The sequence below is a fragment of the Callorhinus ursinus genome, unplaced genomic scaffold (genome assembly GCF_003265705.2).
Source record: "Callorhinus ursinus isolate GAN/ISIS: 27379988/994484 unplaced genomic scaffold, GSC_fseal_2.0 scaffold98, whole genome shotgun sequence".
Taxonomy (NCBI): domain Eukaryota; kingdom Metazoa; phylum Chordata; class Mammalia; order Carnivora; family Otariidae; genus Callorhinus; species Callorhinus ursinus.
Window position 1 is genome coordinate 137,443 of NW_027397160.1, and position 22,287 is coordinate 159,729.

Genomic DNA, 22,287 nt, shown 5'->3' on the forward strand with positions numbered 1-22,287 from the left:
TGAATGGAGGGAGGGAATGGGGTGAGAGTTGCCAGGAAGCCTGAGAATGTGCTTCTGGAGCTCCAGGGAGCACGCAGAGCAGGGCTGAGGCCGAGCAGGGCTTGGCGTGTTACAGGCACCAAGGGAGCCCATGTGAAGGAGGAGAGTGTGGCAGGAGGAGGAGACCATGGAGTCTCTCTAGGCCATCCAAGAGCGCGAGCCTTGTCCTCAGTGTGGTGGGAGCTGCAGGAGGTTGGAGTGGCCCCCCCATGAGGTATGCAGTCTAAAGGTGTCCCTCGGGCCAGGGTGGAGAAGAGGCTGCGGGGAGAGCAGAGGCACACATGCAGCAGTCACCGGGGGGACGGGGTGGCGTGGGCCGTAGGACACGGGGTCAGCAGCCGTGCAGCGGAGGAGGAACGCGGAATCGAGGTCACTGTCCCGGAAGGAGGATGAGGGCCGCGGCCACCAGCCGCCCCCAGCACAGTGCCTGGCCTGCCCGGCTCTGACCTGAGCCCCCCAGCACTGCGCCCTTGGAGCACGGGAGGACCGAGCTCTCCTCGGACCCTCTGCAACAGCTTGTCCTAATTTAGGTGTCTGGACCCCTGGAGGTCATAGCTGCCCCATCCCAGCCCTGTGGCTGGGGACCCAGGCTTCTTGGGGCTGGCCCAGGCTCCCCCGGCCAGTGTCTGGGAGGCCGTCACACGGGGGGGCGGGGAGCACCCTGGGAACCTTCTTGGGGAACGGGCCCAGGTCTCCTGAGCAAGTCTAACCTAACCTCACACTCGCACTCTGAAGTTTGGGTTCCTAAGAACCCACGATCATGGGGTAAGGTGCAGCCCCTGCAGCGGGGGCCCTGCACACCTGCTCCCGCCTGTCGGGCACCAAGTCAGCAGCCCTCTGTGGTGAGCGGATTAAATATTCCTTATGCTTGGTTAACTATTCTTTATACCAAGTTAATTATTCTTTAGGCCTAGTTAACTCTTCTTTATGACTGGTTAACTATTCTTTATGCCTACTTAACAATTCTTCACACTGGCTTAACTATTTTAAAATTTTTTTAAAGATTTTATTTATTTATATGAGAGAGAGTCAGAAAAACAGAGAGAGAGCACAAGCAGGGGGAGCGGCAGGCAGAGGGAGAAGCAGGCTCTCCACTGAGCAGGGAGCCCGATGCGGGGCTCGAACCCAGGACCCTGGGACCATGACCTGAGCCGAAGGCAGGCGCCTAATGACTGAGCCACCCAGGCGCCCCAAGGTTTAACTATTCTTTATACCAAGTTAACTGTACCTTATGCCTAGTTAACAATTCTTTATGCCGAGTTACCCCCGTTCCGGTTAGGTTCCCTAGTCCCCGTTGCCGCCCCGGTGGGGCCCCACCCCCTGCCTCTAAACATGAGAGTCGAAGCCCATCTGAGTAGCTAGAGGAGGTCCTCATGACTTTATCAAAACGCCGAAGACGAGAAAGCTGGCGATGCTGTTATTTGAGGGGTACAAAGTCAGAAATCAGGAGGCCTGCGGAAAATCCCCAAGCTGTGCCCTCAGTCTGAGATACGCCGTAACTTCATTTCGCCAAATGTGGGTCCCTCACAAGTGGGACGGGCAGCAGCTACTTACAGAACACGAGGGCGGAAGCTACAGTTGCTGGAGGGGCAGAGACTGGAGACCCCGCCAAAACAGGCGGTCAGGCCCCCAGGGCTCACTCCCCAGTCCCCGGCAGGCAAGGCGGCGGGTGAACAATGTCCTCTTGGAAAAATTCAGTAAATGTGAGGCCTCCAGCATCTCCAGCGCCCCAAACTCACCCCACGTGATGCAAACCCCAGTGCAACACCCGCTCTCCGAGAAAATTCATTTTATTTGGTGGACTCATTGCCGCCGCCCATAAGCTTCAGGAACGAAAGTTTGTGAAATTACTTAAGAATGCTACATTGGGGGGCGCCTGGGTGGCTCAGTCGGTGAGGCATCTGCCTTCAGCTCAGATCATGATCCCAGGATCCTGCGATCAAGCCCCGCATCGGGCTCCCTGCTCAGCGGGGAGCTGATTCTCCCTCTGCAGCTCCCCCTACTTGTGCTCACTCTCTCTCTCAATTAAATAAATAAAGTCTTAAAAAAAGAGAGAGAGAGAGAGAGAGAGGGGATTTATCTGTAGAGTGAGGACTTGTTCTTCGTATTCAGGGTTCAAACAAGGAGACAACTGCTCCAAGATCGAATTAAACATCATTCTTCAGGTCTGGGGAGCAGAAAACCCACCACATCACGTAAGTCAGCTCCATGGGGTCGGCGTCCACTCTGTGTGCGGGGCGGGACCCCCATCAGAGCGCCCCTAGCAGCTTTCTGGAGCTGTTGGGATGGACTCCGCTGCTGGCCCTGGCCGCGCAGAGGGGGCCCCTAGTGAGGGCGGGGTGCACTCCCAGGCCCGGCAGTCAGCTCCTGCCAGTGGCGTTGCATAGAGGCCGGGCTGCCTGCTGGCAGGGGGCGCAGGACTCTGAGAGCCTGGGGACCCACAGCCACAAGACCCTGGGGAGGAAGGCCCTGCCGGCTGAGAAACGTCCCCGGGCTTTGAGCCTCCAGACACGCGGCCATCTACCCAAAGCAGGAGCTGGGGCAACAGACGTCCACGCAGCTCAAGCCACGTCTATCCTCGGGCAGACCCTTTGGGCTACAGGCCACTGGGGGACTGTGCCCCCAGCAGAATGCATGGGACTGGGGATGGGGGACAGCAGCAACGCTGTGCCCTCACCCCCTCCCAGCATCCCACGGGGGGTAGTCTGTGCCTCCCACCCCGCGTCAGGCTTGGCCAGGCACCTTTGTACCAGGGCACCCCGCGAAGACGTGGCTGCTGCCAGACCCGCTGGCTCCTCCCCACGGACGCGGGGCCAGAGACAGCTCTCCAGCGGCAGTGATGACCATGAGACGGCGGGTGTCTGCCAAGTACTGGGCCCATGGGTCTGTAACTCCGGGGCCTCACGGGGCACCTGCCGGTTCTTCTGGCGGAGCTGGCCCCCGGAACCACTACGGAAGCAGCCAGGGCCTGTGACCCGCCCCACACAGCCCTGCAGACAGCAGCTGGAGCAGCAAGCCTGTCTGAGGGGGGCAGGTGGGTGGGAGGAGGGGCCAGGGAGCCTCAGACCACCTGCAGCAGCAGGACGGGGACTTGGCCCGCCTCTGGAATCCCGACGGCCAGCACCTTGCACCCTGGCTTCGCCTGCCTCGCAGCTGCTCTTCCTGCCTCTGCCGCAGCCCCAGGCGGCCTTACCCAGCAGCATGCCTGTGCCCACCGCACACCAGCCCTGCCAGGCCCTGCCCATCCCCAGACCGCCTCGAGCCAGCACGCAGGCCTGCTGCCCCGGCTCAGGGGGCCCAGGAACCATCCACTCAGTTCCTGACTTCCAGATGAGGCCTTGGCGGAACCCCATGGGCCGCTTACCTCCACCCACTGACGAAGTGTCACAGATCGCTTCAAACAAGGTGTCCTCTGTCTGGAGGGTAATTCGGCATCACGGGCACTTTGATCCAGAATTCTACTTCTGGAAATGGACTCACAGGTCACACAAAGCAGCACGGACAGACAGGAGTGGAGAGAGCCAGCCTCCCAACAGGACGGTGGGATGAAGCACGCCAAGGCCCCCGGGGAGGCGGCGGCCACGTGCTCGGATCTGTGTGCGGATGGAGCAGACCCAGAGCCGCACGAGACGCAGACTGGCTCTGGAAGGACACCGAGAACGAGTTGGCGGGACGCAGCCACTGATTACCCATCTGACCGCGTGCTTTTTACAGCCCAACAAGGGGAACTTTCCTCAGGAGCAGACATCCTAATGGAAGGACTTCATTCACCAACCCCGTCCTTTCAAGGCCCTGGTCTTGCCATAATCGGACTTGGAACTTTTTCAACGAATCCGAGGCGAGTGTTTCCCATGGGCCTGGATGCCCTAAGGACACGCTGGTCACAAGGGTACCCCACGACTGCATCTGGACCTCGACGTCCAAAAGGAAGAGCCCGCGCTGCCGCGTTCCCACCCTGGAACCTGCAAGTGCTTGAGGCTCCTGCACGGCCCTGGGTTCCGCTGGGCAGGCTCACACACTTCCCACGGGGACCACGGCACCCACGGGCCGATCGCCTGCCCCACGCGGACGTCGGACTTCAGACAGCGCCACACAGAGGACGTCCCAGAGATCCCACGACGGCAGCGATGGTCACATGGGCTCAGCAGCCGCTCAGAAGAGGTACGGGCGCCCCCCAGCGGCCAGGCACTGAAGACCCCCCACCCTGGGGAGGGGGCAGTCGGCCGGCAGTTACAGCCACGGACACAAGGCTCAAGGCAGAACTGCTTTCCCCCCATTCTGTACGACTCCAGCTAAGCAGAAGGAGAGCAGCACTTGGGGGTGGGGGTGGGGGTGGGGCAGAAAACCAGCCCGAGTCTCTGGCTGGACAGCGAACAGCAGTTGGGGGTAGGTAACAGGCAACTGGAGGACGCGGCAGTCTCCCCCTTGGCCATGGTACTGAAGCTGGGATCGCTCACACATCTGGGACGGGTTGAAAGTCTCCATGCAGAAGGGCCCCTGGGCGGCGCAGTCGGTTCAGCGTCTGACTCTTGGTTTCAGCTCAGGTCATGATCTCAGGGGCATGGGACCGAGCCCCGCGTCAGGCTCCGTGAAGGGCTCCACACGAGGTGTGGTGTCTGGTTGGAACTCTCTCCCTCGGCGCCCACCCTGCCCACCCACACTCTCGCTCGCTCTCTCTAGAATAAATAAAATCTTAAAAAGTCTCTACGTAGAAAGTCTACCCACCGCTCTCTAAGTAATCATGCTAACACCACAGAGAAATGAGACACAAGGACACAAAGTGTATTCAACGAAGTATGTATTAAACCATTTTTCGGAAACTGGTTAAAATTAAGGCACTCCGAGCTTCCTGGTTTCCTTGAGGTTACGTATATATGGCTGCTCTTAGGACTATTTCAGAAAAAAGCGTAGGGCCTAAGACAGCCCTCCAGACGGCCTGGTGTGGGCTGAGGACCCCATGATGGGATTACATACACAGTATGGAAGAAGAGGGAGCTCAGGTATGGAAGAACAGGGAGCTCAGCAACCCAGAACCAAGACACGGCGCGAGCGAGCTTACAGAGTACTACTGTGCCAACACAAGGGTTGCTGAAGTCTGTTACAAAGTTTCTCTGCTGAATAAACAGTAAGACAAAAGGTGCAGGCTGCTATAAAATACTTAGGAATGTTTCATAGTACTTTAAACTGCTATCAAACGCCCAAGAAGTCAGAAAGACAGTAACGGAGTCCGGCGAGGTTGGTTTCCCAGCTGGTGGAAATTCCAGGACAGCACTGGCCGCCGCGGCGGGCACTGCACCGGTCGCCCGAGAGAGCGGGCTCTGTGCGGTCACAAGGGCAAAAGCCAAACATGTCATTTTCGTAGGTGCCTGTCGACCCACTTTCCCCAAGCTAAACGTCTTCCTAATCCGAAGCAGTGTGGCACCTGGGCCTATTTTCACACTGAAGGAAGGCTGTTCGCACAGTTACGTCACTGCGGCCGCCCCTGACACGAAGCGCTTGGTCCATTCACCGCGGTCCTGGATCTGGATCTGAAAGGGGCGGAACGGCCGCAGAAGGCACGGCAGGGTGCGCCTGGAGGCCACGGGCAGCCTCCCGAGAAGCTGCCTCTGCAGGAGCTTGCACCACACGCCCCAAGGAGCGCGGTTCCAGGACGGGGCTCGTTGGACAAGCACGTGGAAATCCCTCCCGCCGACCTGGACACCCGCCTCCCCGGTGGGCAGAGAGCCCCGCGGGGGGGGGGGGGGCGCGCCACTGGTGCTCGGTCCCTCCCTCTTTGGGGACAACCCAGGCCCCTCAGTGACCGCGGTGCAGCCAGCCTGACGGGCACGAGACGGGCGCCTCCCCACACAGGGCCCAACGGCTGCTGCCAACAGGAGGGAAGGCGAGAGCGGGGCGGCGGCGGCCTCCCCGGGCCCTGCGGCTCCGCGTCAGTGCTGTGGCGCCCCGGAGAGGCGGCTTTCAAGCTTCATTTGTTACTCAAGTTTTCACTGGGAAAAAACCGTGATGTTCTGGTAAAGATACAAATGAAAATTTAAAAACTGTCCAATAAGTGCTCTGAACTTTGACAGTCAAGTTTTTTGGTGAAATGTTTCAGGTGGAGGAAGGAAATCCAAGAATTATCTAAAATGAAATGAAACGCAACACAGACCCAAGGTGAGCAGGACCCCCCGCCCTCGGTGCTGTTCCGCGCAGCTGGGGTGAGAGCGCGTCCTGAGTCAGCGCGCAGCACCCAGACGCCGCTGGGCTCACGGGGCAATGGCCGGGTGACAGACGCCCTTCCTGCCCCGCCGGCACGGAAGGAGAGGTGGGCGGCTCCGCCTGCAGGTGGCTTACCGACTGATCGAGTGGTGCACTGTTTGTCTTTCCTCCTCAAAGTAGCAACCAAACCAAAACCAACCCCCACCCCCCGAAGGGCTTAGTGTCTTGAGTGACTGAGTAGAGATACAGAGAAGGGGACAGAAGCTCGCAGGTGCAGGCGGCCACGCACTTGTGCTCTCGGCGGGGCAGGGGCTCCGCTGACCGGCGCCGCGTCCCGGGGCGGGGTGTGCTCTCAGTTGTTCTCAAACCTGGCATATGGGTTTTCTTCTTTAAACAAACCTGGAACAAAACAATCCCGGTTATAAATGCACTCACAGGACGGCAAACGAGATGCAAGACAGCAGGACAACTGAGCTCTCCGCGAAGACCTACTGAGGCCTTAAGAGAAACGGGTGTCTGAGCAGGTTCGAGCACACTTCATCGTTTTGCGTGTCAAACCACAGGTGACTTACAAAACCACTCTACTTTACATGTCCTTATCATGTTGACGGACTTAGAACGAGGTGACCTTCAATCTCACCGTCGAGCATCCTGATGTACATGTACATGTACATCCTGATGTACGATGTACTTGGTCATAGATCTTTGGTGCTAAACACCCGAAGACGAGGAGCTCTCTTCGCAGTGCAGAAACCCACACCACCTCTGCCTCTCTCCAGAAACCTGTACCACAAACCAACACCTCCCCCCAGAGCCACTGCAACAACAGCTACTTGCTGCAGGAGATTTTGGGGGTGCGGGGCTGCTGGTCCTGAGGAGGACGGCATGCCTCGAGCCACAGGAGGAAGCCCACGGTGGTTTTGGTAAAGGGCGTTCAGATGCCAAATGCCAAACACACCCAGTTGCGTTGGGAAAAGACAAAGCAAAACAGCTCCTAGCTCTATTTCTAGTTTAGAGGGGGAGAAACTGTTTTGTGATCAGGAAATCAAACACCTTCTAAAACCACAAGAAGGGTTTCGTCTACGCGTGCGTTGTGTGTTAACTGCAGCGTGTGCCTGTCCCCAGTCCCCTTGGGGACCCCTGGGGATTCTTCTACCAGCTGAGTCTTTCCAAAGTGCAGTCCACTCTATGGGCTTTGTATAAACAGGCATGAGTGGGCTTTATCAGCGCAATTAAGGGCCACAGGAACCATCAAAATGATAGGAAGGAAGTGCCCCAGGGCACTGTTACGGAGACGGCCCCTGGGCCAGGGCCCTGCACACAACTGGACAAAGGGGAAGACCTGAAAGCTACTTGTGCTTGGCAGTAAAGGCACTTCAGTGTGAGTCTGTGTGACACGTCTCTTGCCTTGTATTTATATTGTTAATCAGATGCCAACAAGCTCCTTTCCGCACTTTTCAATGTCGTGGAAAACCAGGGGACCCAGCTGCGGGCAGCAGATGCTCGGTGAGCACTGGGGAGAGAGGGCACCACGCCAAGACTGCTGGGCAGGGGATGTCACCCACACGGAGTCTATCACCACCTACGCGGGGAAAGAGCACCGCACCCCGGGGCGAGTGCCACAGGCAGCAAGGGGGACAGCCAGGCTGGCCAGGAGAGGAGCAGCACCAAGGGGAGGCTGAGGGGCGGGAGCCAACCAGAGAAGGCTCTCTCGGTGGCCGGACATCTCGCCTTAAACGGAGGTGACCCAGCAGCAGGAGGAGGGGCAGTTGGGGCAGCCTCGTGCCTTGGAATCAACACCTGGAGGCTGGCAGGGTCACCCCCAGCCTGAGGTGACCCAGCACAAGGGCGTGACAGTGAGAGGAGGCATGTATGGATGGGGGTGCGGGCATGCAGCCAGCGGCCCCCGCCAGAGGGAACTGAGCCTTGGGGACTCTCTGTTTTAGTGCTTGGGATCTTAAAATACCAGGAAAACAGTATCCTCTATAAAGAGAACTCCAAAATGCATACATTAGTTGGTAAAGATTTTGGAATTTGATCAGTTTGCCTTCAGCCCAGCTGCCTGGTCCACCTGACACAGAGCATGTGATCCTCGGGTCACGAGGTCAAAGGAAGCACTGTGGCCCAGGGCTGGAGGCCCCATGGTGGTCACTGCGGAGGCCCAGTGAGTCCATGACTCCCAATCCCAACAGCCAACTCAACAGGGGAGCAGAGTTAATGCTCTCACACAGTAAAATGAGTCACCCCCACCCCACCCCCAGTCTCTCCAAACAAAAACCAAAACAAAGCAGACAAAACGCCTGGGCAGCATGGAGAGCTGAGCCCGCAGAAGTCAGGTGCGAGAGCGACGTGAACATGAGGGTGGCGAGGCAGGGGAGGCCCGCAGTCACCACACACACCCCGCGTCACACAAACAGGGTGACAGGCTAGGAGCCACACGGAGCCCGGCCAAGTTCCACGCCCTCGGGAGTGAGCAGTCCTAGGAAGTTTGGCGAGAGAAAAATATGCCAAGGCTTCACCTTTTCAAGACATTCGTGGGTTAGTTCATTCCAGTCCGCACAGAGTAAACCCGGCTGCTCAATCCAGACAGGTGGACGAGGGAAGCAGTCACATCTCACAGCGTGGCATCAACTCCCAATCAAACGGAACGGACACGGACATCGCATCAACACTTACCGTATTTTTTTCTGATTTCATCATGTCTTGATTTCATCTCTGCTCTCCTAAAAAAGAAAAAAATCTCATTTAGCATCAAAGTATTACATAACACTAAAAGATGTACCCTTCGCTTCCTTTGGCAGAGAGGCTGAGGACAAGCGCCGGTGGCCACCGGGCCAAGCAGGGTGACGACCAGCACCATCTTCTGAGGCCGCTCCAGTGTCCTGTCATTCGGTTCTTTGTTTCAGTAAAGGCAATTCAAATACTATGATTTCTTAAACTATTTTTCATGTAAAGAAAACACACTGAGGAGTGAAAATCTGACGCTAGGTTCTGCAGAAAATTGGGAATGTACACGTGTTAGTTGCTACTTAGGAGCGATGACTCTGCAGGGACAACGCCCACCCAACAGCGGCTGGCCTGACGCGGCAGCACGTCTCCGAGCCACGATCCCAGTCCCATCACGCAGGGCCTGGTGACCCGCCGCACCTGCCACCCAGGCCAGGCCCGAGCTCCCCAAAGTGCTCCGTGAGCAGGGGAGGACAGCGTCTCCACGCGCTAGCCGCAGCAGGCCCGCCCCAGGCGCAGGTAGGCAGGCGCCCCCAATGCCCAGCTCGCCCCAGCTGGGCCTCTGTCCTGCCCGTGGCAGCCCAGGAGGACAAGGACCTGCGCCACGCCCACACCGTGTCCCACAACCCCGGCTCGCGACCCACGGTCCGTCCAAAGCCGGAGAGAACTCGGGGCCGCGGGCGGCACTTCCCCACGGCCCACCAGGGCCCCGTGCCCCAGGGACGCCCCAGTGACCCGGGGCCTCACCTCTCCTCCTGCCGGATCCTGCGCTCCTCGCGCTCCCGCGCCGCCTTCTCCTCGCTCTTATCGGGCTTCCGGCTCCTGTTCTTCCGGCAGCAGCAGCAGGTGCAGCACACGGCCACGGCCAGGAGGACGGCCCCCCCCACCACCGACAGCGTGATGATCAGCGCCTCGAAGTTCACTGCAAGGTCCGTCGGGAGTCAGGGAGTCAGGACGGGGCGCGGGGAGCCCAAAGCAGCGCCCCCCAGTTCTAGAGCTGCCTGCCCCCAGGTGTCCTCTCAGTGCGGGTGTGTGACTTGTGAGCAATTTCTCAATCAACCGCCACGGCCCAGGCCACACACGGGGCGGCGTTCCTCCCCACGGCAAGCCTGGGGCACGTGGACCGAGCAGACACAGGAAGGAGAGTGCCCGCTGGGCGCGCAGACTGTCCCGACACACGTTTAGACTCTGTGGAACTCTAGAAATGGAACTGAAGCCTGGGGCAGCTTATCCAATCCTTAAACCCAAGTCCACAGCACGACACCGTGGGCCCTCGAACACAGTCTGAACCGTCCAGGTCCACGAATCTGTGGGCGTGGTTTCCCCAAATCCAGGACGATACCGTACGTGCACTTTCTCTTCCTGATGACGTTCTCACTAACGTTTCCCTCTCTCTAGCCTACTTCCCTGTGAAAACACAGCACACGGTGCACATAACACACGCACACATGCGTGCGCACACCTCGAATCCTCTGTTACTAGCAAGCCTTCCGTCCACGGCAGGCTGGCGGCTGTTCAGTTTCCAGGAAATCGGAAGTTACATGCAGATGCACCCTAATGTTCACAGCAGCAACGTCCGCTAAAAAATAGCCAAACTGTGGAAGGAGCCGAGATGCCCCTCAACAGATGAATGGATAAAGAAGATGTGGTCCATATATACAATGGAAGATTACTCAGCCATCAGAAAGGATGAACACCCAACTTTACACCCACACGGATGGGACTGGAGGAGATGATGCTTAAGTGAACTAAGTCAAGCAGAGAAAGACAGTTATCATATGGTTTCACTTATTTGTGGAACATAAGGAATAGAATGGAGGACATTAGGAGAAGGAAGGGAAAAATGAGGGGGGGAATCGGAGGGAGAGATGAACCATGAGAGACTATGGACTCTGAGAAGCAAACAGGGTTCTAGAGGGGAGGGGGTGGGGGGATGGGTTGGCCCGGTGATGGGTATGAAGGAGGGCACGTACTGCATGGAGCACTGGGCGTTATACGAAAACAATGGACCGTGGATCACTACATCAAAAACTAATGATGTATTGTATGGTGACTAACATAATAAAATAAAATTTAAAAAAAAAGAAGTCACATGCAGATTTTCAAGTGCCCGGGGCACCAGCACACCTAACCCCTACGCTGTTCAAGGTCACCTGCATTTACTTCCCCAGGACAACTTCTGACCCCAGCAGGCAGATAAGGGACCGTGGAGCCCTGGCACCACCCACGGGGCCTGAAGACGGCTGCCTCATCAGCTGCCAATGATTTTATGATTTCCCGTCAAGACCCAACTCCTGAGACAAGTAGTTAAAACAAGCTTTACAATTCTTTCTGACTTTTCCGAAGGATTTATAAAGCCAAACCCACCAATAGTTTTCTATTTAATTAGAACCAAAGCCAATCAAAGAGCTCTGATAGTGCTCTTGCAAACGTGTCCACTCGCCCCGTTCAGATGGCCACCGAGGCAGTTTCGAGAGCGAGCTCTGCCCAGGACGGCGGTGGGCACAGGGAGGCCGCCGCCGAGAGCCGGGCACTCCACACAGATTGGCCGCGAGCCCCACAGGCTGGCCTCCAGTTTGTGCACCTACGCTGACGATCAGAATCAGGGTCACATCTGATGACACACCTTCCGAGCTACACTCACGTGGTTTCAACTCCTGCCACCTGTTCTGGAAGAGCCGGCACACCAAGCAGTCATGACCGCAACAGTATCAGAAAAGACCTTCACAAGCGGAAGGTCACAACAGTGGGTTTTGACGATAGCACTTGCAAACAATCCACTTTAAAAACCAATCAGATCAGCAAGACACCTGGCTTAGAAATGTCTGCCTCCCCCCCCCCAAAACAGCTTTTCTGACTAGCAGCTAAAACCAGTTATAAAATACAGAAATCCCATGGGGCACCCGGGTGGCTCCGCTGGTTGAGCGTCTGCCTTCGGCTCAGGTCATGATCCCGGGGTCCTGGGATCGAGTCCCGCATCGGGCTCCCTCTCCCTCTGCCACTCCCCCTGCTTGTGCTCGCTCTCACCCTCTCTCTGTGTGTGTCTGTGTCAAACAAATAAAATCTTAAAAAAAAAAAACCAAAAAACAGAAATCCCGATCACAACGGGGAAAAACACTGCAGGCCCTCATTCCCATGAGCCCTCCACGTAAAAGCTATGGAGCCTGAGGCCGTGAGGGTGACCTGAGTGCAGCAGGGACACCTACTTCTGCCAAAGGGGTAACATCCTAAAGACTTCATGTTTCTCCAAGCGAACATGTAATTACAGTTAAAACCCCAAAACAATTTTGCCCAGAGCTGGATAAGATGATTCTAAAGTTCTTTGTCAGAACAGAGAGCACCCATGGCGTGAGGTCTGGAATTACAGTTACGTGCTGCCCTGACATCGAGGGGGGCTGGGGGCCCTCCCGGGCTCCCCAGACGGCACGAGCACAAGCCCCCTGCCCATTCTGTTCCCACAGAGAAGGCCAATACACCCTCAGCCCAGTGCGCCTTCCCAACCCTCCTTAGTGCCATGGGGACCTGGAGCATCCCCACCGATCCCTGAGTCCCAGGTGGCAGGCTTCAGTTCCATGCAGCCCCGGCATGAATGACACCATGTGCACCTTCTCTTAGGAAGCAGGCCACCTGTCCTGAGTGCAGAGCCTACCTCCCACAGTCCCTGGCTTGTTCCCTGCCCCCCGTCCCCCACACTGTGGATCTCATCTGTCCCATGCCAGGCGCTCAGCCAGCCCCACGGCCCCAAAGCAGGAACTTCATTGCACAGGAGAATTATCAAAAGTGACCCCACTTGAAAGGTGCTCAACATCATTAGTCATCAGAGAAACGCAAATTAAAACTACAACGAAATACCCCTTCACACCCACCGGATGGACTAAAATGAAGATGACTGATTACCCCAAGTGTTGGCAGGGACGTGGGACAACGGGAAGGCCCGCACCACCTGGAGGAGCGTAAAGTGGCACAGCCACTCTGGGAAAACGTCTGCGGACCTACTATGCGCGGCGACCCCGTGATCGTGCTCCTTAGTACACGCCCATTGGAAGTGAGTGTGGGCAGCCGGCCCCACGAGCACGTTTACGGCAGCACTGGGGCGTCCGCATGGACGCCTGCAGGGCACTGAGCAGCCGCCGGACAGATGGGCCGGGACACTGGAGTCTCAGACACACGACTGCACGGAAAGTCGGACACACACACGTGATTTCCTTTACGGGAAGGGCAGTGTAGGCAGCACTCACCTGTGCTGATGGAAAGTCAGCCCAGGGGCTGACGCGGGGTCCTGACACGGTCAGGCTGCGAGTGCTGAGCGGAGGTTACCTGTCTACGTGTGTCAAAACCTCACTCCGCTCCCTGAACGGGTGTAGGTGTATGTACACGTGTGTGTCTGTTAGACACTAGAGTCTACGGGGACAGGGAAACAGCATGTGCACTTCATTAGAAGTCATGCCTCATCTTAAGAACACCTTAACAACTCAGGCTCAGAATGCCCCGGGCTCCCTGGTCCAGGACTGGTCTCTCTGGGGTCTCACGAGGGTTAACAGACCCACAGAGAGAGCGCCTGGAAAACCCACCATCTCCAGACAGAAAGGGACAAGTCAGGAAAGAAGGGCCTGACCATGCTGAGCAGGACTCCCAGCACACAGATGCAGCCGAGACACCGTGTGCTGAAACAGTCCCCAAACACACCCTCTGCCCTCCGCCATCTCGGGATGCAGAGGGACCCAGTGCAGAGCCGAGGCTGATGGCCCTACAGCTGGGCCTCCAGACCCCGGGGACCGCCAGCAGCCCTCCCAGAAAGCACACTCTCTCACTGGCTTCCTGACTTCTTGCAGAGAGCACGCGTTCTGGCAGCTTACGTTCACTGAGCACAACCAGACTTTCCAAAATACAGACTTTGCGAGAACTCTATGAAAACGAAGACTCACCCCAGCAAACGCCCCAGCGTGCAGAGCTCAGCTTACAGAGGGAACTGGGCGGCAGGATCCTGCTCACCGGGTAGTCCAAGCACGCCTTGTTGGTGTGGCACCAAAGACACTGAAAAGGACGAATGTTCGACAAACGTCAGAAATGCAACATACACACCCAAGAATCAGACTGTCTGGGATTGGAGCCCCACACCTCCTGCTCGCCCTCAGGTGACAGACTGGAAGGCCTCAGCCCCCACCCCACCCCATCAGCTCCACCCCATCCGGCCCACCAGGGTTGAGGTTACTCAAACCCTCTCCCACCAGGCACCCCGCCCGGCCTCTAGGCCTCTGTGCACGTCCTGAAAGCTGCCAGGTGGCTCCCTGCCCAGAATCTTTGCACAGCCACTCCTTCTGCCCAGAACATTCTTCCCCAAGCATGTGTGCCCTCCCCTCCCCCACATGGCCTCCCCTGAGCAACCCACTCCCCATCGCCCCGCCTCCCCATCACCTTCCCATCAGTAGCACCCAACACACTCAGCGGGAGTACCTATCTCAGTTCATCTGCAGGAGGGCAGGCAGGACCCAGCGGGCCCACAGGAGGAGCTCAGTTAAGTCCTTGTCAGTGGACTTAAGTGACCTTGGAAAACACTGTGACCTCTCCAACTGCATGGGGTGCCTGGCTGTCTTAAAGATAGTGCATCCGGGGGCGCCTAGGTCTGTGAAGCGTCTGCCTTCGGCTCAGGACATGATCTCAGGGTCCTGGGATCGAGCCCCGTGTTGTGGTCCCTGCTCAGCGGGGAGCCTGCTTCTCCCTCTCCCTCTGCCCCTCCCCTACTCACCCTCTCTCTGTCTCTCTCAAGTGAATAAATAAATTCTTAAAAAAAAAAAAAATGCATTAAGGCTCAAAGGCACCGGCCCAGAACCTCAGGGCTGGAGGGCGCCTCACAGACACTCCCGTCCGAGTCCCTAAGAACATCAGGGGCGAGGCAGGTGCAGAGACGGCACCACACCCCGCCGGCCACTCGATCGCTCCTGGCACCAGGCGCACGTGGGTGGCCCAGACGTGTGCTCGGGTAGCCCTCATGGGTCCTCAGGTCGGGGTTTTGCACTTGGTACTTTGAATCCTGAAGGTAACCGTCCTACAGAGCCTTCTCTGAGTTCTTCAAAAGGACAGGAAATCAGGTATTTGTGTCCCAGGCCAGGGTGCAAGTCCATTACGAATGTGAGGAAGAAGCCTGGGCTCTCCCAGAGCTACACGGCGCATTTACCATGCTCACAGCACACCCAGCGAATAGCGCTCAACCCTCTTTGTTCTGGCCGTCGGAGAACACCCTCCACGTCAGCGGCCTGGTCCCGGTGAATGGCTTTTGGTAAATCCTCCATTTTCACAGAATGCTAGTTTCCCATGTTTACAACCATGTCATAACCGTGTTACTGAAAGCCACGGGAGCTCACTAGGAGGATGGTTCTCTTTTGTGGGGAGCACTTCAGGTGGCAGCAATAGGTCACCGTCACGCACATGAGAGCCCCCGGGGCCGAGGAGGTGGCCGTGCTACTTACGGAGACATTTTTCAGGCACTCCTCACAGGTTCTGTTAGTGTTCTGAGAGCAAGCTGTGGGGACGAACACACATCAGAGAGTCAGGCAAGGCCCACATGCACTTAGGAGGGCTGGGGGGAAGGGGGACAGGCTCCACTCCCAACCCCAGAGCCGCACATCCTCTCCCGGCAGCCAGCCTTCAGGGAGCACCCACTGGGCCCCGGGGAGGAGGCAGACACAGCACCAAGGCTCCTATATCTGCAAGGGGTCGTGCAGGAAACAGGTCTCGGCACACAAAGGCAGTGCCTCCAGGGAAGAGGGTATGAGCCCAGACGCGTCCCACAGACCCTAGCCAGCCCAGGCCCCCTGGCTCCTCAGCACACACTCTCTTTGGAACCAAAGGCCACAGCAATGCCAGGCCCACGAGACAAAACCCAGGCACTGGCCCTGCCAGTCCCCCCCAGCCCTGCGGGAGAAGCCCCCCCGGAATCAGCAGATGCCAATCCTGCAGGGCACCCCGCAGCTCTGGCCACTCCTCACCCACCAAGGCGTCAAACCCCACACAGCTAACAGCTCTGGAGCTCAAGCTAATCAGAAGTAAAGAACTAGGGTATGAATAAAACATGCGCATCCCCTGTCAGGCTGCGATTTACCACACCCCATGACTCAAAACACACACACATACTTTGGAAAAGAGCTGTGTGGGCAACCTCATTAGTCACCAGGAATTGCAACTTAAAGTCACAGCCAGATACCACTTCACATCCACCAGAATGACTAACGTTAAAAAGACTGGCAACACTAGGTGCTGGCGCAGACAGAGAGCAATCGGGAAGTCTCACACAGTGTGGACGGGAGTGCAAAAGGGCTCCACCTACGCCTCCCCTAGGACTCAGCAACCCTACTCTAGTATTTCACTCAAGAAAATCAGAACAGAAGCCCCCAGGAAGACTTGTACAGAAATGTTCATGGCAACATTTTTTTTTTGAAAGATTTATTTCAGAGAGAGAGCTCGAGTGAGCAGACATAGGGGGAGTAGAGGGGGAGGGAGAAGCAGGCTCCCCGTGGAGCACGGAGCCCTGGGATCAGGAGCTGAGCCACAGGCAGATGCTTAACCAACTGACCACCCGAGCACCTTTATGATAACAGCAAAAAGCTTCAAACAGCCCAGATGCCCAAGCACAGAAGGATGGGCTAACCGGTGCGGTCGTACAACAACAGAACAGTATTTAGCCACGAGAGGAAGTGCACCGTGTGCAGAAGACACGGACGAGTCTTAGAAACATTATGGGGGCTCATGGAAACCTGACACGAAGACCATCCTGCTGGATCCCCTGGACGCGCAGCTCTGGATCGACTCCTCTACACTGGCAAAGGGGCAGTGGTGGCCTGAACCTTCGGGAGAGATGGGCATGTTCCAGCAGCTTGACAGGGGCCAGGGTGACACAGGTCTCACTCACCCCATGGCACACTGAAGACCCTGCATTTCACTGGACATAAAATTCATCTTGAAAGAGAAAGGAAGACACACGTTTACCTCTAGTTCGTGACATGCGCAGTGAGGGCCTCACAAAGCTTAAGCGGAGGGTACGGGGCGCCCCGCGGACGGAGGAGACCCAGCAGAACGTGAGTGGGGAAAATCCCGAGGGGTGGGCGTGCCCAGAGGGGCCTGGCGCCGTGAAGTGGCCGGGGTGCCGGTGGGTCTGACGCTCCTCCATTCCGCCGAGTACAGCCCCGCTTTATTTCCAACCCAGCGACAGCCCGGTCAGCACATGTTGCCCCGCAGCAGCCACCGCTGGACAGCGGCCCTCCCAGCGCCCCGGCCAAGCACTGCTCTCACAACGCACCCGACTTAGCTCCGCGAAGGGAAGGAAAACGGACAAGCCGGGAAGCACCTCGATTTCTGCAAGCGCCGCAGGGTCGCGGTGGCTGACGACAGCAACCGGGCACAGGCGTCTGGCGGCGGGGCCAGCTGTGCCCAAAGAGGGGCTCCGTCCCACTCTGTCCACTGAGGGGCCCGGAGGACAGCACTGGGCCGCACAGGGACCTTAGTTTCTAGACACTGTTCCCCTAGCAAACGGAGCCAGGACTCCTGGGAGAAACAGCTGATCCCGGCACTGGGACAGAGACAGGACAAGACGGGCCTCGAGCAGACGACTGCGTCAGAGTGGTACCAACTTAGGGGTAAATGACAAAAGGACCAGATGCCCACGTGAAGGGGGTGGGGTCCTCCTTGCGAAATGGGGACAATGACAAATCAAAGTGACTGACAGTAATGGACTCTAGCCTCTTGAATGGTCCAGGACTTCACCTGGACATGGAACAGAGGGAAGGTCAAGCAGCCAAGGAGGAGCAATGGGTGAAGACCCGCCATTCTGCACTCACCTTGGTAAATCTGGTCGCTGAGACCACTGTGCCCGTCTGTGAGGTGACAGGACACCTGTGGTCTCAAAGCTCCCCCCCCCCAGTTTAATCACTTAGGAAGAAGTGATCAAAGTATCACCATAAGGACAGGACAATGGGACAACATGCCGGCAGGTGCCCCGGGGGAGCAGGGGAGGACGCAGCCACGTGTGGTTGGCTCCTGTCCAAAGGCACCGGAATCCAAGTTAGACGACACCAGGCAAGACCAACCGAAGGGCCTTCTACAAACTCGTTTCCTGACAGCGCAGGGAGGAGGTGTTCCAGACGAATGGAGCTGGACGTTACTGGGGTGACTGGTGAAGAGAGTACAGACAGCCTACGCTACACCGCGGTGTTCGAGGAGCGCACCCATGCTAACCGTCCAGACTTCGCTCGGTACAGCTCCACTGTGTAGAAGGCCCTCATCCTCGGGAGGCCTACCCTGAGGCGCAGGGCCACAGACAACCAGCTCTCAGACGGTTTGGTTAAAACAGTGACAAGCAGACATGGGGACGAAGGGGCAAAGCAAACAGGAAGTGCTGGAGAACAGAGAGGCATCTGCAAGGTCACTGTGCTATTTATTCCTTCCACTTTTTGCAGCTTTGACATTTTTCTAAACAAAGAGGTAGGCAGGGAGCCACTGAAAATCTGGACAGTTGCTGACACACCCACTCTCAAGTCCTTCTCGAAAAATTCTACAAGAAAAGACGTACTTCTCATCAATCTTAACTGAGTGGCCACAGGGAGGAGAGCAGACAGGAACCTTTTCATGGGGATTTTTTTTTTTCCTTTTTAAAGTCTTTTTGATAGCTGGACTCGTGTGAACTAAGCTCCAAGACACATACCATTCAAGCTCGTCCACCCCAGGGCCTCTGGACTAGAGAGCAAGAGTCCGTGGAGACCGGCCCCCCTCCTTCCCCCTCCGCCGCCGCGACCCGGCAGCTGTCAGCGCAGGCGGAAACCTCGGTTAGACAGCACTCCTGAAAACGGGGCAGCGCTGGGGAAAGGTCGCTCCATCCTCTCCCTCCAGAAACACCTTATCATCTGACCAACATACATTACCTCCTTCCTCCTGCTTCAAAGACCAGGGCACAGAAAACCACGCGCTGATCGCCAGAGAGAAATAAAAACTGCCCTGGTATTGGCCCAGTCTAACACTAAGTGCCCATATCCTGACTCTGGAAGTCCGAGGACTGGAAATCTCTGAGAGTCCATTTACCAATGATTAGAAAACCTGACGTATCGTTCCCTTTGAAAATTAAAAGAAAAGACCAAAAGAAGATCATCCTTGTGTTCGGACATGCCAGCCCGTGGCCCCTGGTCACACTGTGTACGCGAGATTCGGGGGCGCCCACTCAGGACAGAGGACACTAGCGCGTGTAAAGGGATCTGTTTTGAAAAGTAAAGGAACGAGTAAGCACTACACACTCACTGTGCATGTGCCACACCACAGGCCAGAGGGCGGCGCCGGCCCCTCCCGGACACCGTGCCCACTCTGCTTGGCGAAAGAGCACCTACTTCACTAGCTTGACGCGACAAACAAGGGTGCAAAGTGCATCAGACAAAGAGTCCGCTCATCTTCCTATCTCAGTAGAAACAAAAGAGCGATGAGTGTTGTACAGCTCTTCCTTGATTTAGGAAGAAACCCACTGTAAGTGGAAAACAGCCTATCAAAAATCCAGTTAGTACACCTGGCCAATCTTAAACGTTCTGAGCACACTTGCGTTGGCCGACAGCTGGGCAGAACCACTCGCACACGGCCTGTCTCACAAGAGAGTGTTGAATAGCTCCTGTAACTGACCGAATACCGTACCCAAAGTGACCAGCGGAACGGCTGTGCGACCGCGGGCCTGCGCAGCCCCAGGACAGGGCCGCACACCGCTAGCCTGGGCAGAGACCCACACCCCACACTCCAAGCACTGGTTCCCCTGACTGCATGTCCCTTTCACACCACCACGAAGTCAAAGTATCTGATGTCGAACCCGTGTAAGTCGGGAACTGTCTATGTATACGAGTAACAGGCACCATCTGTATACACGATGTAACGCTCTTACGGCAGGAGGTGGCGGGACAGGGCCAGCAAGCCCCCTCCAAATCCAGTGCCCTTCGTAGGGAGCAGTCGGGGTGGGACCTGCACAGGCCACAACAGAGCTCTTCTGCATCCTTCAGGCAGCTGGTTCTCAGGGTCATCCCCCCCACCACCGATGTACAGATGAGACTCTGGGACGGAGTCTTACCCCACACACAGGGTGGACTCCATGGCCTGTGGAGGCCGCTGTGAGTCCCAGAGCCTCCCTCGACAGATCTTCAGTGTGCCCTGCGTCCCTCGTGTCTCCACGCCACCAAACAGATAGTAAGACATCAGAAACTGTTGGCCTGGGATTGCTGTGACGGTTAACTTATGTGTCAACCTGACTGGGCGACGGCGCAGGTAGCCGGTAAAATATTTCCGGGTGTTTCAGGGGATCGGCGTTCAAACTGGTAGACCGAATAAAGAATACTGCCCTGACCAATGCAAGGGCATCACCCAATCCATAGAGGGGCACCAGCGAACAAAAAAGGCAGAGGAATGGGGAATTTACTCTTTCTGCTGAAGCTGGGACACCTATTTTCTCCTACCCTCAGACACTGGGTCCCAGGTGCTTCCAACATGGACTGAATTCCAGCAGCTTTCCTGGGACTCCAACCTGCAAACCGCAGGTCATGGGACTTCCCAGCCTCCACAATCACGTGAGCCAATCCTTCATAATACGTCTCTTTCTCCACAGCTATAGACACCCTACGGGTTCTGTTTCTCTGAAGAACCCTAGTACCCTTGCAAGGAAGGCCAACATCGTCAACAGTGTAGTCACATTCCTACAGTATGACAAGCAGCAAAAATCCCACACTGAGCACATACTCTGTGGATGGGGAGCCCTCACTGCTCCCACAGTGCCCCCCTGCGAAGAAAGGCAAACGCAGACCCCCAGGATACCTGGGGGTTAAGCACCCTCACAGCACATCATTCCTCCCCTTTGAAGGTGTTGCTGAGGAAAGAGACAAGAGCCCACTACCACCCACCAAGGAACTGGGTTGATTCCACCAGAAGAGAGGTAATTACTATGAGCCAAAGCAAAGGACAGGCAGCTTCCCATTGAATTACAGTGAGTGGAATGCCGTGCAGCCAAAGCAGCTGCTTTTCAGCTGAAATCTACAGCAACAGCTCTGGTCTAATTCCCCAATGAGGAAACAAATTAAAGTCACCAAAGGACAGCCCACTCACCGCAGGAAGGCCCCTGCGTACCTCTCCGAACTCCAGGGCACTATGAGTAACAGAGTGGTCAAACAATCAGGCCCACTCCTGACACGCCCGCAGCAATTAGGCACACATCCGCTAGCCACTGAGAGAGACAGAATTTTGGCATATTATCCATCTATTATGGTAAAAAGTCCCCATTCCACACTTGTGCTTGGAACTCCATCTAGACCAAACTGTTCCCTGCACAGTGCAGACAGCTGCCTCGGAAACGTCACACACACACACACTGGAAGTAAATTAGGAGAAGAACAGTCATGCACTGAAATACACGTTCAGTAGGGTCACGCAAGAAAGGTGCTTTGCTGGGCTAAACAGAACTCAACCAAGCCCGGGCTAACAGGAGTTGAGAAAAATACTGGCCCCAAGGCAATCCCACTGGTAAAGCCCTGGGACGGAGGTCATCAGGCCTGCCCGAGGCTCTACTGCTGATCACATGGGTACTCCACACAGGGCAGCCGGCAGGACAGTTCTCAAACAGGCCAAACCCTGACACTCCCAGCTTCCCTGGTTTTCCCCCAGGCCCAGAGGCTGAGTCTGAGGACCTCCCTGCCCCCTCCAGGCCCCACAGGAGGCCACCCTCCAGCAATACTGCATTTCTGGAACCTTCTGACACATGACTTTGGCCCTAGGTCATACACTTCCCTCTCAAGCTCTGTTCCTTGGTCAGTGCCCCCAGAACAGTCTGTTGATCACCATGGTCCCAGCCCCTGGCAGCACAGCCCACCCCAGGGCCGCTGAGCGCAGAAACAGAATCGGCTTCCTTTGAAGCCGCAGCTCCCGTGGCCCTGTGCGTTCCTGCCTCCACTGGGGCCTGCGGCGAGTGGAGTGGGGCCCCCTGTGCCACACCAGTGGCCACCCCCCAATTCTCAAGGGGCCCGGACCTGGACATCGGCTACCGACCCGCTGTGGGGCTCCAGCAGCCTCGGAGCTCTACTCCCAGGCTCGGAACCGAAAACGGCGAGCTCCTCCAGAGAGAACGGCGGGGAGGCTGGGCCGAGTACTAAGCCAGGACAATCCCGCAGGCCCCGCCGACACTGCGGCGAGGCTGACCCAAGACAAAGGGCGGGCCCCTCCACCAGCCCGGGACCCCGCCCCCCCCCCCCCCCGCCCCCGCGCCCGGGCCCCCGCCCCCCCTCATCCCCCGCCCCGCCGAGGACCCCGCGGGCCCCCCACCGC

At 57.1% G+C, this 22,287-nt stretch overlaps 1 protein-coding gene across 1 annotated transcript in view; it reads right to left on the reverse strand.

Annotated features, from left to right (window-relative positions):
• Positions 1–4,820: 4,820 nt before the first annotated feature.
• PTTG1IP (PTTG1 interacting protein) overlaps positions 4,821–22,287 on the reverse strand; it is a 17,754-nt gene continuing 287 nt past the window's right edge. The window contains exons 2-6 of the mRNA XM_025863403.2: positions 15,432–15,484; positions 13,890–13,998; positions 9,712–9,886; positions 8,914–8,960; positions 4,821–6,636 (exon numbers count right to left, since the gene is read on the reverse strand). Of these exons, the coding sequence (XP_025719188.2) occupies positions 6,590–6,636; positions 8,914–8,960; positions 9,712–9,886; positions 13,890–13,998; positions 15,432–15,484 (431 nt within the window). The 3' untranslated portion in view covers positions 4,821–6,589. The remainder of the gene's footprint in view (positions 6,637–8,913; positions 8,961–9,711; positions 9,887–13,889; positions 13,999–15,431; positions 15,485–22,287) is intronic.